The 15921-nt window shown below is 35.6% G+C and overlaps 1 protein-coding gene across 2 annotated transcripts in view; it reads right to left on the bottom strand.

The window, feature by feature from the left end:
* bean1 (brain expressed, associated with NEDD4, 1) overlaps positions 1–15921 on the bottom strand; it is a 44642-nt gene that overhangs the window by 17841 nt on the left and 10880 nt on the right. The window contains exon 4 of one of the 2 annotated variants that reach the window (XM_006641365.3): positions 1215–1424. In XM_006641365.3, the coding sequence (XP_006641428.2) occupies positions 1215–1424 (210 nt within the window). The remainder of the gene's footprint in view (positions 1–1214; positions 1425–15921) is intronic. The other variant, XM_015368031.2, reaches the window with a different exon arrangement.

Genomic DNA, 15921 nt, shown 5'->3' with positions numbered 1-15921 from the left:
GCTTAACCATTAAAGAGAATTGGGGAGGGCTGCTTTATGTTAATTTTGTGGACAGTGCACAACAATGAGTTATGCAGAGAGTTTGAATTTAAAAATGTATAATGTGACTCCTCAAATGAACCATAGTAGGGCTTTTAATCCCTGCATCTCCAGTGTTTCTGATGTGAAAAGTTGTCTATAAATGTTTTCCGGGTTGAGAAGTCTTTCTAGTATACCTTATTATTTTTATTAAAGGTTAAACCAATGCTTTGGAATTCTTTGAATATATTTACTAAATATATGGATAGCATTTTTCCATGTAAAGGTTAAGCCTTGATTTTTTCATGCACAACAGTTGCTTGGTAAAAGTATAATTTTATTTTTAAACCACCACTATGCTAAACTGGTATTTGTGGGAAAATGCGTCTCCACTGGGGAAACAGGGGCATTTTATTGTCCCTCATCATCATCTTTGAAGGACTGCTTCATCACACAATAATCTGGCAAGCGTTTGGAATTTCCCTCAAAATAGTAATTGTAATAGGAAAGGGTTTTGCTTGAATGTATGTAAATACAACAATCACATTGTCTGGGTTATTTCTGTTTCACTTGTGCTGGCTGAATATTTCAAGGAAAGAACTGGAGGTAAATGAAAATGATTTAACTGCTGAATTGAGAGGCTTTTATGCTGAACATACTGTACAGACTTTATTTACACATTTATCACCCTTTAAAGTTATCAATGGAAAGCTGATGGATTATACCAGAAAGTAAGTCACTCCATCATTATAAACAAATGATTTTTCTACCTTGCACGCCAACATAAACACAACGTCTGTCCAGTGTTTTTGTTTCAGGTTTGTAGTTACTGCCACCTTGTTAACACTGCTGTTGCTTGGTTTACTGTAGCTGGACTCAGGATGAAGACGTTCTTATTCTGTGACATGGTGAAATTTGTGCGTAGAAGTGTTTGGGCTATTTCTGTCACACTTCTGCTGATTGATCATTTCAATGAAAGAACTGAAAGTAAAATTTAACTGCTGAATTGGGGAGCTTTTATTCTGAACATCAAGACTTTACAAATGTATCATTTTTTAAAGTTATCAAAGGAATGGTGATGACTTCTGACAGTGTGTGAGGATATTTCTACATTTCTAGATCAGCATAAACGCAGTGTCTGTCCAGAGTTTTTTAATTTACTGTCCCCTTGTCTGCATTACATGTGCTTGGCTCACCGTAGCTGGACTCAGGGCGGAGATGTGGGTTCCGGAGGCGTCCGTCCTTGCGCAGGCTGCCAACAATGATGGTGACACAGGACAGGAAGAGAACCAGACCGATGACGATGCCTGCCACCACCAGGGGAGACACCAGCAGGCTGGCCTCGCTGCCACCCTCCCTGCAGTCAGGAAACTCATTGACTGGACTGCTCTGGTTCGAGCTCACTTCTTATCCACAGGGTGGGGGTTGGGGGGGAGAGACAACATATTAAGTTAAATTTTTGGATTTATGTATCAACACAAGACTAAATGCACTATATTTCTGTTGAAGTACGCTCATACCCCAGCCTTGATGCTATGCCACATGGTCTTGTGAAAAGTTAAAGTAGCAGTTCTTTGTGCTCTGGGGAAATTTACCAAGTAATTTGGAGTGTGGTATGACCACAACTCCTAAAAAGCCTCTCTTCAGAGAGATGGACATATAATGTTATTTTGCAAACAAAGATGTGAATTCACTGTTCACTTCTGTGGCTTTGTGTAGGTGCTTCAGCTATAGAAATAAATCTGCAATTATGTACTGTGCTGTCAGATTTCTGTTTCCGTGACTGGCTTTATAGATTGTGATAGACAAAAACAGCCCAAAGTTTTTAATCAGAGACAATAGATTATGAATTATAAATAGAACGCAAGATGTTTCGTACTGCATCTTGTTCTCACAACTGCAGTGTTTAATATTTAATCTTGCCCTGTTTAAATTTTTAATAGAAAAGAATATTTTCATAATGTTAGCCTTGAAAGCAGTAATTGGAACTATAACTACCACTCTGTGTTTCTCTCTTGTTCTAAAAATATGTTAGCATATACATGCAAATATTCAAGACGCGTGAGAAATGCTCAAGATACAAGATTGTAATGAAAAGATTTAGAAAATTACAAGAACCCAAAGATAATTATGTTATATATCACAATTTTCCTTAGAAAACAAATGAGAACAAAAATTTACAATCAATATATACAGAGAACACAAGATCAAATTCTGCATACTGTCTAAAAAATAATACTGTAACACTTAAGACTATAGACATTTCATTTTCCAATTACTATGCTACACTATGTTATGGATTACAACATGCTGTAAAAGCCCAAACTGGTCTTGATTATGAAAGAAAAAACAGGTGATAAAAAGATGTTAATATGTGGAGAATCACAGTTTTGAAAAAAAATGTGCACATTTACGTTAATATACAAGATATACGGTAAAGGGATTTTATTATTATACAATCTCTGGAATGAACTAATAGGTACAAAGAAAATATAATCATGTTTGAGGACAAGTTGTGTTTCTTACACTGAGATAATTTTCAATATATGTGAGCAAGTTTGAGATTAAAATCTATTTATGGTGAAATAAACATACAAAAACCCAATCAATAGATTCTGAAAGCAATCATGGTTAAAATGCAAATGATATTCTGCAGTCATTCTTTCTCAAATGAGGAAACACTAACATAATAAAGTTAATATGATATTCTTGTTGATTATAATTGCTGATAATCTTTTAATCCTAAATGAATATTCGACTGTCCTCTAGGGCCAGTCTTTCCAAATGCAACTCACGGAAGAAAGTGTTTTAATGTCCTTACTTTATTATTTTCAGGAAACACTTTCATTGGGGGTGTTCTATTCAGAAGCAGCACTACTAATGTTCTAAACAGATTTTAATACTTTGGCTTATTGTTTTTAAAGGTGTAATACTCGGCACAAAGCTTTTTGCCCTACATGGTCATTAGGACACACAAAAGCATCACAATTCTTTTACCATTAAAATAATTGAGTTTCTTTACATTTGCAGAAATTCATCATCAAAAAAATCATAACAGGAACATCAATCTAGCATTATTAAGGTGGCTTGTTAAGGTTAACGGAGATAATCTAATAAAGAAGTCACCTGAGAGAGAAGGAAACAGACCAAATTAAGACGAGGAAGAGACTGCTGTGAATTATGCCCATCCTGTGCCAAGGATGATTAAAAACAGCGATCGGGAAACAAATTCACTGCATCAAGTTTCTAGCACGAAGCACAAAGCATGACATTGTCATTTTGAGTGCACTCGTAAAAAAAATCATTATTGAGTTAACACAAATAAATTTTGATAAGTCTGTTAGGCTCTTGGAGTGTTTTCCAAAATGTACGGTGCAGTCTAAGTATTTGGACAGTGAAACAATTTGTGCTGTTTTGGCTCTGTACTCCAGCACTTTGGATTTGAAATAAAACAATGACTATGGGGTTAAAGTGCAGAAGTCAGCTTTATTTGAGGGTATTTATGTTTATATTGGGTGAACCATATAGGCATCACAGAGCTTTTCATACGTAGTTCTCCCATTTTAGGGGACCAAATGTAATTTAACCTTATAGTCATTGGTTTATTTCAAATCCAATGTGCTGGAGAACAGAGCCAAAACAGCAAAAATTGTGTCACTGTCCAAATACTTATGGACTGCACTATGTAGACTACTGTATATTCAGACTTCACATTTACACATGATGGGTGTTATACCTAAACAAGTCCATCAGATTTGTTCCACTGCACCATTTTTTAAATTAATTTAATAAATATGAAAGATGAAGTAATAAAACCTTTTAAGAATCTTTATAAAGCTCCTCTTTGTTATCATTTTCTTTACAATTACCCTCCCTTAAAAGTCAGGCATTAACTTTGCATTAACTAAGCCACAATAACATTAAGCCACAGCGACGAAGCCCCGTTATCTTTACCAGATTTGGATGAGAATCCAGTCAAGCATTCACTGAGGACTTCAAATCTAGTAAAAAATACAGAAGACTGGTATGGTGAAGGAGTGCCATGAGATCAAAATTAAATCCCTGCCAGTCTAGAAGCTCTCTTAATATGATATGCTTTCCTTTTCTCCTGATGAAAATGGAAACACTATGTGAAACACTGCCTTTGCAAGAGTGAGATGTGACTTCTGCCACTATAGGAATAGTGGATTTTGTTTCCTAGATTGATTCTTTTTTCTCTGGACACTGTGGCGCATCTCATAATCCCTGATTTATCAGCAGCCAATTATTGAAATACTGTTTAAAACGGACCTCCAAAAGTGCAGCCATTTACAGGGCTTGACAGTTCAGCACACATAAGCCAGTAAATGTGTGAAAATGTATCAGTAAGATGACAAAACAGTTTAGTGAAACAAGAGCCAAGATAGAATATAAACACTTTCCGTCATTTATGCTTAACTAATACATTTTATTACAATTCAAATATGACCAAATTATATTTACATATGATTTTTGAAGACTGCTAAGATTTCCTCAGACATTCATGTATAAGAATATATCAGATTACAGATGTCCATCCTGTGCCAAGGAGGACTGAAAACAGCATTCAGGAAACAAATTAATTGCATCAAGTTTCTACCATGAAGCACCAAGCATGACATTGTGCTACAGTTTATATGTGCTATACAATTTGTGCTATATTTTTATACATCTTAAATTATTGTCACAATGTTTCTGGTAGCTCTGTTTTCTTATGAATTCTTCCTTGACGTTCTGTTTTTGTCAAAATGTGTAGATTTTTTACAGACCCACAAGGGATTATCATGGACGGAAACCCTTATTATAATGTGATATTCTTTAATAAACAAGTTTCTGTAGAAATTAATTTAGTGAAATTCTGAGTAACTTCATTATCATCATAAACAACTGAAAGATCATAAAAGAACAAGACCGAACATGCTGAACTCAACACAATTTTAAAAAATAAATGATTGCTTAATTTGCTTAATTTTAAGACTTCAAAACATGTTATGATAAGTTATCTTGCATGTTTGTTGTCGTCTTATGTTGGAAAATGCAGATTTGAAATGAAGATTTCAATGCGTGTCTGAGTTTTGATCATAAATTTGTACTTCTCCCCCAAACAAGCAATCACATTTCATTATTATAAAAATATAAAGGTATATAGATACCATTAATGATACATGGAATATATGGAAATATGGAAAGGGTCAATACACTTTTACTAGAAGGAATTATGTACAGTATATGGGATGGATATGTTTAACCAAGAAGCCTTAAAATTGCAGCAACTGTTTTTTAAGGATACCATTACATTAGATTCAGTTAAACTACTTTAGAATCAGACCAATTAATTAACTGTGTATTAGTTGATATTCTGATATTCTGCTGAGTGATACCAGTTTTAGATAAATATCTGCAGGGGTCAACCTTATTTACTCCTTTCACTTTTTTTGTGGACCTCAAGTCTCCCCCTGCAGCAACTGCTTGCTGGGGCTGAATAAATTTATTGCTTTCTATCTGTCAGCACAGATTTTGCTCTTCTGCCCAGCAATAAGTCTAGGTGCCCTTCTCTGAACCTTATCTGAAGAATCTGTGTCCTTTCTATAACACTGCAACACAGTAGTATTGTAGATAAGGACATACCGGGATATGGGTGCTATTTCTTTATAACATTCCTGGACAGTCTACATGGATATTTACACAATAACTATTTGCCATTTGAACCAATGTGATTTTTTCAGAGAACCTTATCATACTGAGAACCACCTTAATGCAATTCAAGCTATAAACCACTTGTTTCCAATATGCAACCCTGTAAATTTACATTTGCCATGTAGCAATTTCTTATAATACCTAGACAGACAATTCAAACATGTGCACCGATTCAATGTTTATTATGTAAGTATACTGTATACTGTTTTATATGCTCAAAACATAGCAACGTGAGATGTGCAGAACCCTACTTCTAACATTGACCACACCAGGTCATTCTCCGTCTAATATCACATGCTTTGGACAGCTCAGGAACCTCAGTCCAAGAACACCACCAATTCATTACGTTTTAAGAAACTAGAACTAGAGATCTCAGTATGAACTAATTTATGTCTTCTGAAAACCACAACTCAGATTAGGGTTTTTCAAACTTGTAATTGTTCAGTCATAGTAGATACTTTTCTTTTGAAAGCCCACATTTTATTAGAATGTAATTTGTTGTGTAGACGGATTTCCAGTATACCTCATTAATTACTATTATGATTCTACAGGGACATTAAATGGAATGAATAATACAATAAATACTAAAGTATACAGGGATAAATCAGGAACACTAAAACAGTATTTTAGTGTTTGCAGCATTTCAATCTTAAATAAGTCAGATTTTATTCTTCATAGTTGTACACTTACTACGCACTGAAACATCTTACTCACAGGCAGCTTGTAATTGTATTTTACATTAATATGTTTCTTTTCTGATACATCTGATTACTTCATAATGATCTTGCCTGCATCAAGCTTACATACTAACATACTAACCTACTTCTGGAACATATACTTCTCATTTTGAAGGTCCTCAAACACAAAAATGAGAAAGGCAGTTAAATAGCCTCTTCTCTTCCCCTGGAAAACCTAGAGAAAAACTGCTCAGATCACAGCTGCAGTGGTGCAACCTTAATGGCACAGTATCTCAGCACATCAAGCTGGTGTGATAATAGATGGACAGCATGATTTTCACGGGAGAGAAAACAACAACTGCACTGCAACATGGCTATTAACGGCATGCGTTTCAAAAGGAGCAAATTAAATTGGCTCACAGCCACCGTTCCCTTGTATGTAAAGAAAAAAGGCAAAGATCTTTTTGGTCAAAAACTCAATTCCAGCTGTACCCCTATTTTGTGTAGTTTTTCAAAACTACTGCTGAGAGTGTAAGCTAAACCTCTTATCACATTATCCTTCAGCTGAAGAAAAACAAATGCCACACACACAGAAATGCCACACTGAAAAAAAGCAGGACGCTTCAGTACACTAAGATTTAACACACAATAGATTCAAGACTAGAGTGTACAATAAAAACAATTTGAATATGACAATTTCACAACTAGAGTGGCTAAGTGGTCAGGGCTGCTGCTCTTGAATTACTAGGGAATAAGTGGTTTTCTGATAATAGATTTGACAACTATTAATTAAGAATGAAGAACACTACTCTTGATAAGTAGCAATTTATGCAATGATAAGACAGGTGTGGCACAGTAATATTGTTGCTGTAACTGACCCTCGTTTCCAAACAACTATTTATTATATTGTAAAGATAGTTTTCCTAAACCAGTTTTAGTGTTTCACAAAGATTTAGAGAACTGTCTATAACTACAAAATTAATAATTTGAGGAATGTTGGGTAGAGTTGGGAATTCGATTGTAAGAATATTCCTTTTTAAAAGAAAATGTTCCACATTTCAGTGGCTGCAACCAGCACACATCTTTTTCCTGTCCATGAAGATAATACTGAGGTCTAGAGTAAAAATGATTCCAGTACAATGCTAATATTTGGAAATGGATGTCATTTTTTTCCCTTCTTTTTAAAATACAGTACCCAGAGTTCCACTTTGACATAGATTTTTATCAAGGGTTTCTGTTAAATTTATGCTAATGTTTGCAAGATGGGAGCACTCATTTAAATGCATTTCATTTCCAGTAAGTAAGCACTGCTACTTAGCTTTAAAATCTGACAATTCTCCCCTTTCAACCTCATGATGATCAAGAATGTTCTGCTAACCAGAAGATACAGTATGTGAAAATTCCCACTGAACGCTCAGAGCACGGGCTGCTATTTTGTCAAACTTCTTTACCCTCTTTGATGAATGAAAATAAAGATAGATATATACACCTGTATATTATAAAGTGAGAAGGTGTATTTCTAAAAAATATGTTACAACATTGTTTTTTACCTGTCTGTGTGATAGACATGGCAGGGTTGCCACAAAGTCATAATAGCAAAGACATTGTTAATCCCAGTTATTCATATTTTTAGAGGTTAAATTTAAAGAGGATATTGAGCATCTGTTATCTTTAAACACTTTCTCTCCATGAGTACTGTGTCTCACTTTAGATTAGGGGTTGCAAATGCCTTTTCTAAGTGTTTCCTAAATGGAATATGTAAATAAAGTGAGATAAATGTCATTACAACCAATCTCTATTACAGGTTAACTGCATATTAGTAAGAAAAGCCTAATCCTGACCATATTATGAATCAGAGACATATGTTTATTCCTCAAAAACATATTTTTAATATAGACCCATATATAAATACCCTTTCATTAGTTAGAAATTTCACAAAAAAGTAGAAGTGTCACCTCTATCAATGTTTGAAACAGAACAAACGCTTAGGTTTAATGAGCTGCATATTCTCATGTCAGCTGTGAAAATATCTGTGTTTTTCTTCTCTCTTTTGTCCTAGTAAAAAGGCACTGTCAAAGGCAAATTTACCTTATGGGTAGAAGAGTATAATTACTTTGCAAACTTTGAGATATTAAAGAGATGTAACCATCATGCAAGTATTCTAATTTATTTGTCCTGCTAGCTTTAAATTAAATAGCCCGCTCTCTCCCTCACAGAAACATTTTGGTTTTTGACCGATATGTAATCTTCACCAAAAAATTCTATAGGATGAAATGTTAGCTATCACACTTAGCTGGTGAATATTATGCTTCTTACTCTTCCATATCAGCTATAACCAAGGCTTGATATGACATTTGGAGCACAACATTTAGTGTACAGTTTACATCATATGACCTTGAGTATATGAGTAAGTCATCTAGTGAGAAGAACTGTGCTAAGGGAACCCGACATTGTCTAAAATGTTTCTTCTCATTGCTTCCAGAAAAAGGCAGCTCATGCCTTTGTTTTTTTTAACCTTGTATCATTAAGTGGTACACTTGAAAAGAGTGCTGTGTTGGAAAATTAAGAAAAAAATAAAGTTTAATTTGTCTATGTTGTACTGTCATTTGGTGAAAATGTAGGATATGGTGAATTACCTATTAGATTTTTGTTTTGCCCACTCAAGTTATGGAATTACCCATTGATTTTTTTCATGTCACAGCTACGAGCCCTGTGACCGCACACAGGAGAGAATGACAAAGAGTGGGTAGACTACCCTGACCCACCCACCTTCAAGCCACTCGCCTTTTAACACATCACAGGCAGCACAGACCCGTAGATTCAGCGCTGACTGGAGGAGTGGCACATCTCTCACCACCAGCACCGCAAAAGAACAGGACTGCAATACCTGAGTCATACTACTCAACCCTGATTAACCCTGTAACCCAGTGAAATACAGTCACTTACAGTAGTGGATGTAGACTTCAGTACCAAGGTCAACAAGTATAAATACAGACGGGCAGAAAGTAGTTTTTAAAAATGCCTAGGGTGTTCCCCAATAAAGAAATTTGAACAGTGTGCTCTCAAACATGTAGGCAGCAACATTGTCATACCTACTGTGGTTCTTCGACTAGTACCAAAACCTATTCATCTTGAAGATGAAGTAAATGAAACATCCTGCTTGCCCTGCGGCTTTTGGAAACTACAGTCTATTTTGGTAGACCTTCAGTAAACACAAGCTGTTCCTGTTGACTACATATCTGGGTGTGAATGACAGTCAGGACCAGCATCTGGATATCCTCAGAACTGCTTTTATCCACTCTTAAAGATCCGACAGCAGATTTTGCCACTTTAGTACAACCTTAATACCATCCTTGCTTTCATTGTGTCAAATTGTTTAGTATTAGACATGCTGACAGATTCTTTTTCAAAGTAATTATTTACTCACCACGGAACACTATTTCCCTTGCTGGTGCTGTATGAAAGATCCTCAGTGAAGGAAAGCAACACCACCATAGTCAACCTGTAATTTCATGAACCAAAAATCAAATAATTTCTTTTATATCTTAAAGTAGAATAACTTCTGATCCTTGTAATGGGAATCCGAAGAAGCAATTATTTTAAGTTTAGGTCTCCCCGCAACACTATGGTTACATCTCCCAAGTTATTCAAATTAAAATATTGTGGTTATCCCTGCTGAGTTTGCCTAGGTCACTTGATCTTTTGAGTTGGTACAAGATCTTTATGCTACTTCAAGAACCAAAACATTACATCTATAATACCTACAGTATCTAAACATAGATTTTCTATAAATAATATTTTGTGAAATACAGTGCAATGTTTGAAAATGAAGACCATTAACCTCTTTAATTTCCATATATTTCCAAAATCCATGTGTCATGAGACCAAATTACATTAAAAATACTTCAGCACTGAACGATTCTTAAGTATATGATGTAATAAATATCATTCTCGGGATTTGAGGAATCTACTGTACTTTATTGTGTTTTCAATGCCATATTTTGTTGGAATAAGTACTTTGTTCATACTGTATAAACACAGATCTTATATATATTTCTGTCATTTTTTACAGATTTTACCTATGAATACCAAAATAAAAGTAATAAATGTATTTTGCATATTGTAATAGTACTGCAGAAACTAAAGTTTCAAGATTATAGACTTGACTCTTCCACACTTCACCAAGAATAAAAATGCTGTGTCCATTTTAAAACCAGTCTGAAGTTTTATACACTTACTGCATTTACTTTATGTCTGTTTTTATATGATTATATTCTGGGCTGCACAGTACAGCTTGCTTTTTTGTGTAGTTATTTTCCTGTGTTCACATAAAATGCACTGTGGCAGCTTGTTGTGAAGGATGCAATTTTAAATAAAAGTTGACCATAGTGTAGATATGCATCTTGAAATGGAACTGTAGCACACAGTGCAGACCTGGATAAAAACACCAGGAGGGCTACAAGCACACAATAACAAGAATTGACAGCAGCTACCATAACCTTTACCACAAGCCTGTGCACACACCGTGGAATAAAAAAAACAACTAATCTGGGTCTCACTGCATTGTCTCCTCCTTTGAGGAATTTTCAGTTTCCTACAAGTAGAACATGCCTCAAGAGAAACAATTCTTTTATAGAGTGTGTTTTGTTGCTGGGATTATAAATGATCACCATTCTCCACTTACTCTTTCTGTAATGTACCGAGCCATTTTAAATAAATTACTTATCTTGTATATTTATCACTTTTGAGCTTATGTCTGTTTTTGTATTTCAGTATTCTTTAATCACCCTCCCTTTCTCATGTTCCTCTTGATTTTGCTTTGAGTTCAGCTACTGGTTGAAATGCTGAACCTGACGATGTGAGTTTGTGTTCTATAGAGAATGGATAGACCACCTTGAGAGTGGAGGTCACAGACTGGAATTTCCTCTAATGCTTCTTTGGAAACAAAAATAGGGGAATTCAGTTTGGGATTACAGTATACATGCACACTACATCGTATAAATTGTGAATACAATATAAATTGAGTGACTACAATCATTTTTATGGCTATAAATCAGATCTCTATATTCTGTCTCACAATAATAATAATATAATATAATGCTTCTTTATTAGCCCTATACAATTTCTCGCATTAGGAATTCGTCTTTTCGCATACCCCAGCTTTTCTCCATGGAGACACAGACACAGACAGGGAGAGAAGCTTGGGGTCAGAGCGCAGGGTCTGCCATTGTACAGCGCCCCTGGAGCAGTTAGGGTTAAGGGCCTTGCTCAGGGGCCCAACGGAGTAGGATTCCTCTGCCGGCCATGGGATTTGAACCGGCAACCTTCCAGTCACAGGTGCAGATCCTTAGCCACAGAGCCACCGCAATGTATGTGCATTCATGTTTTTAAATGCTGAGTTCATATCCAGGAAGGACAGGGAACAAGATGGAAATTCACTTCGGATGCAAGAATAATCCTCTTCAGGCACACACACTTACATGCCCAATTTAACCTAGCCAGCATGTCAATGGCAGGAAACCAGAGTAACCATACACCATGCACCAATCCTAGTCCCACAGAACTACAAGGTCGCAGTGCTAATCTGGACACTACCATGCTACCCATTTTGAATTCTTTTGAAGAAACATACAGTACACATGTATGGCCAGTATGGCCTTCTATACAGTTCCATAAGTATCCATAAAAAGAGATTATATTGTTTGGTGAAACTTCTCCTACTGTTCATGTCTGTTCTCCTACTGTTCAACACCATTACCATCACTTTCAATAACAATTCCAATTGTTTATTGGAATATTGAAACTTTCTAATAACAATTCCAATTGTTATCGGAATTGGTTAATCCAATTCAGGGACACAATGGCCCAGAGCCTATTTCGGGAAGCACTGGACTTAAGGTGGGATACACCCTGGATGGGATGCCAGTCGACACTTACTACTCATTGACACTTTATAGAAGCCAATTAACCCTCCAACATGTGGACTGTGGGAGGAAACCACAGCACCTGGAGGAAATGCGTGTGAACATGGGGAAAACATACACACTCCCCGTAGATAGCACCCCAGGGCCTAGCACTGCCGGGCTAACCATTTTTCCTCTATCTCACTGTATACTGAATACAGTATATAATATGTATATGTTTTATGTAAGAAAAATAAAACCGTATTCAGAAGTTTACAGAGAGCACAAATAGAACACAGATTATTCATATGCTCTTTTCAAATCAGTTTATTTCTAATGAAATTATGTATTGCAAGCTGGGAATAAGTAACTCTGGTACAGTGATGCTTTGTCCTGCTACTGTTAAAAAATGTGTAAGGAATACAGTCTAACTGAGCCTCATCCTTTGTTCCATTTTTTACTGAATGTTTTGTATGCAGTTAGTGGGCAACATTAACTTGACAGCACAGCTGTGCACAGCAAGGAGAAAAAGGAAAACTAGCTACAGGCTTGCACTAGGGAGAACCTGAAAAGATTATTTCCCTCAGTGTGTCCTGACAGCTTTTCTCTTCTCATCAAAAACATGTTCATTCAGTGCCACTGAGAGATGTACAGTCCAGATAAGGAAAGACAGTAGACTTTTTTATTCAGGAAATAGTTGTTAAAAATAAAAAAAATAACTATGACAAGAAGGCACAATGATGGACAGTATGTCAGACACCATAGCCGCATATCAAAGCATAGAACAAAGCCTATTCAGTGTCTATTTATATATAAATGAGGCTAGACAGGATAAGTATTGATCAGAATCTTACTACAACCTAGATTAAGTTCTTGCCCAGATGAACTTTACTGACAATGTGCGATATGAACAATGCTTTATGACAATTCCCATAGCACTTCCCCAATAAAGTGCTTTGGACATGCAGAATATTCAGCTGAGTCTGTGGCTAATCATATCAATACCTTAACCAGATTAATCATGGCTGTATAGAGCTGATTAGTATTTCCACATTTAAATAGTCCCAGTTGGTCCCATTGATGAGATGAGAAATACTTTGCAGACTTACTGGTGCAGCTGAATATATAATATCCACTGCCTATAGATTCATTCATTCGGCAGTGTTGGTCCATTGCTGTTATTAATGTGAAATTCACTTTTAAATGATTTATCTGCTGTTACCTGCACTGGGTTTTTAAACTCACTAGTAAAATAAGGAGCATGCTTACAAAAGTTAAGTACTAAGGAAACCACATAATAATACAAGTTTAAAATCAATTCTTTCTGTTAATTCAATGTGAAGTAGCTCTCTCTGAAAAAAAACATTCAAATGGAGGGTGCTTCTGTGTGTACAGTACCTTTGTGAAAGTAATTAGCAATGAAATCCTTTAATGGAGTAAAGTCTCTTCACATCCAAGTGACTCACTGGTAGGTATAAGATCTCATAACTCTAGACATGTAAATTCACTGCTGGAAAATGTATGAGTGAAATATCACACTCCAAACAGAGTACAGGTCTGAAATCTGTGCTGACACAGTTGTCTAATGTAATGTTTAGTAAATTATCTTCCTACAAATTAATTAAATTTGTGTTTAATACCAATTGGATTGCTTTGGGAGAAAAAATGAATTTTGGTCATGTGGCATCTGCTACAAATTTATTTTTTACACTTCACTGGGGCTGATGAAATGAGCTCTGTCTAATTTAGCGCCCAAATCCCATCTGAGACCTGTGATTTTTCTTCGTTTTATCCTTGTATTCAGAAGAAGTATATAATCTGGCTTGCCTAATGGGCAGAGACATTCCCATTTGTGAGTGAAGGTGTACAATGTGACTGGCACTCTGCAGCTCCAGAATTAACCTCCAAAATCAATTTTACATTGAGATGATTCAGCATCCCAAGGTCATCTCAAAGCACCATCTGATCTCTGCTATCAAGCGGCACAAGACCTGCCAGGACTGACAGCAGACTGCTCATCTGAGTACAGCATCAAATAGAGAAAGATTCTTCCTCACTTAGGTGTGTAAACATGCACATGACACAGATAAATGATAACACTGTCTGACATTTTACTTCTGCATGATTTTTAATTTCAATGAAGGCTTTTAGCATTCTAATTTACTGATTTTTTACTTTTTTACCCAAAGGAGTCAACAGTTCAACGTGAGATGAAAAAGGAATGGGACTGCAGATAAAGTATTGTCACATAATCAATAATTATGCTGTGACTGAACATTATTTTGAAAGGAAGAGAGCATTAGTCATTATTTATAGATCTTACATTTGTGTGGATTATATTGCAATCAAATTTATGAATGCTAAATGCATTTTCCGGAAAGGGGTTCGTTTGAATTTGGGTGTATGAATATCAGAAAAGCATTGTTGAAAACATGGAAGCTTATATAAATACATGTACTGTATAGTTTCTTTGATTTGAATTTAGTTAGCGTTAAAAAGGCCATTTCTATGTATTCTATTAATTTTAAAAAGGTGCAGCTCAAAGTAATGTTCACAAATGAAGTATCTAGATCACAACACATACCCCAGCACATGGGTTAAGAAGGTGTGCTTTCAGGGTATTATTGCAACTCTTCCAATATGCACACTGCAATTACTTCAAATTCTTATTTCTTGTAATCCCACTGCTTTGATGTTCAAAGCCTATGGGTGAAGCAGAGATACAACCGAGTGGTGTACAAGTTTTTATGTTAATATAGAAGATGATTTTGATTTGTTACGCAACAAATAAGCAAACACACTATTTTGAAATCACCAGTAAACAACTCTGAACACTACATCTAAGATAATAACCAAGAGCAATTTGTTATGATGCATAATTCCAAATGTTCAGTAACCTTGCTTTGAGATTAGCTACATTTTTAAAAAGACCAATATTGGATGCAATGCAATAGAATCTCCTTTATTCTTAAAAAAAAATCAAGTACAGATAAGCGTGATTTATTTTCAAATTGCACTTAATATTTGCATCAATATTTCAGACTATATTCTTAATAATTCTAGAAACAGGTTATTGTTTTTTCTACCATCTGCTGTCACAGAGATTAATCAGGAGCCCCCCCAGCTTTCACACAAGGCTAAATATCTAGGGAAAATGGCTTTTTGGCAAAAACAACTAACCCCACTACCAGGGAGGGAAAATCCCTTTTATCACATGCATTTCCACTGTGAAAATTCCCACAACTAGGTTTTATTGGAAGCAAATCAAAAAGACTAAGAGCCTAATTTTGTCATGAGTCATCAGCACAAATGCTGACCGTGAAAAAATGAAATACATGATCCTTCTCTCTCGGATAGAAATAAGAAATAAAATTAAATGCGATTAACTTTATTCCAGTAGGTGATATGCACAACTGAGATACCATTGTGATTAGTTTAACACCAATTACATTTACACAAAAAAGATGTCAGTTACACTAATATACAGATGAGTTTGCCTGCAGAAGGGCACAGCACACCTGTTGTGTGCTGATCTATGACTAACATATAACACTGATGTGAATTTAATGAATCAGTTTTTGTATTACATTACATTATTATGTTCAGTA

This window comes from Lepisosteus oculatus, chromosome 20 (genome assembly GCF_040954835.1).
Source record: "Lepisosteus oculatus isolate fLepOcu1 chromosome 20, fLepOcu1.hap2, whole genome shotgun sequence".
Lineage (NCBI taxonomy): Eukaryota > Metazoa > Chordata > Actinopteri > Semionotiformes > Lepisosteidae > Lepisosteus > Lepisosteus oculatus.
The sequence above is the reverse complement of the archived record's forward strand: the minus strand, read 5'-3'. Positions and strand labels throughout refer to the sequence as shown.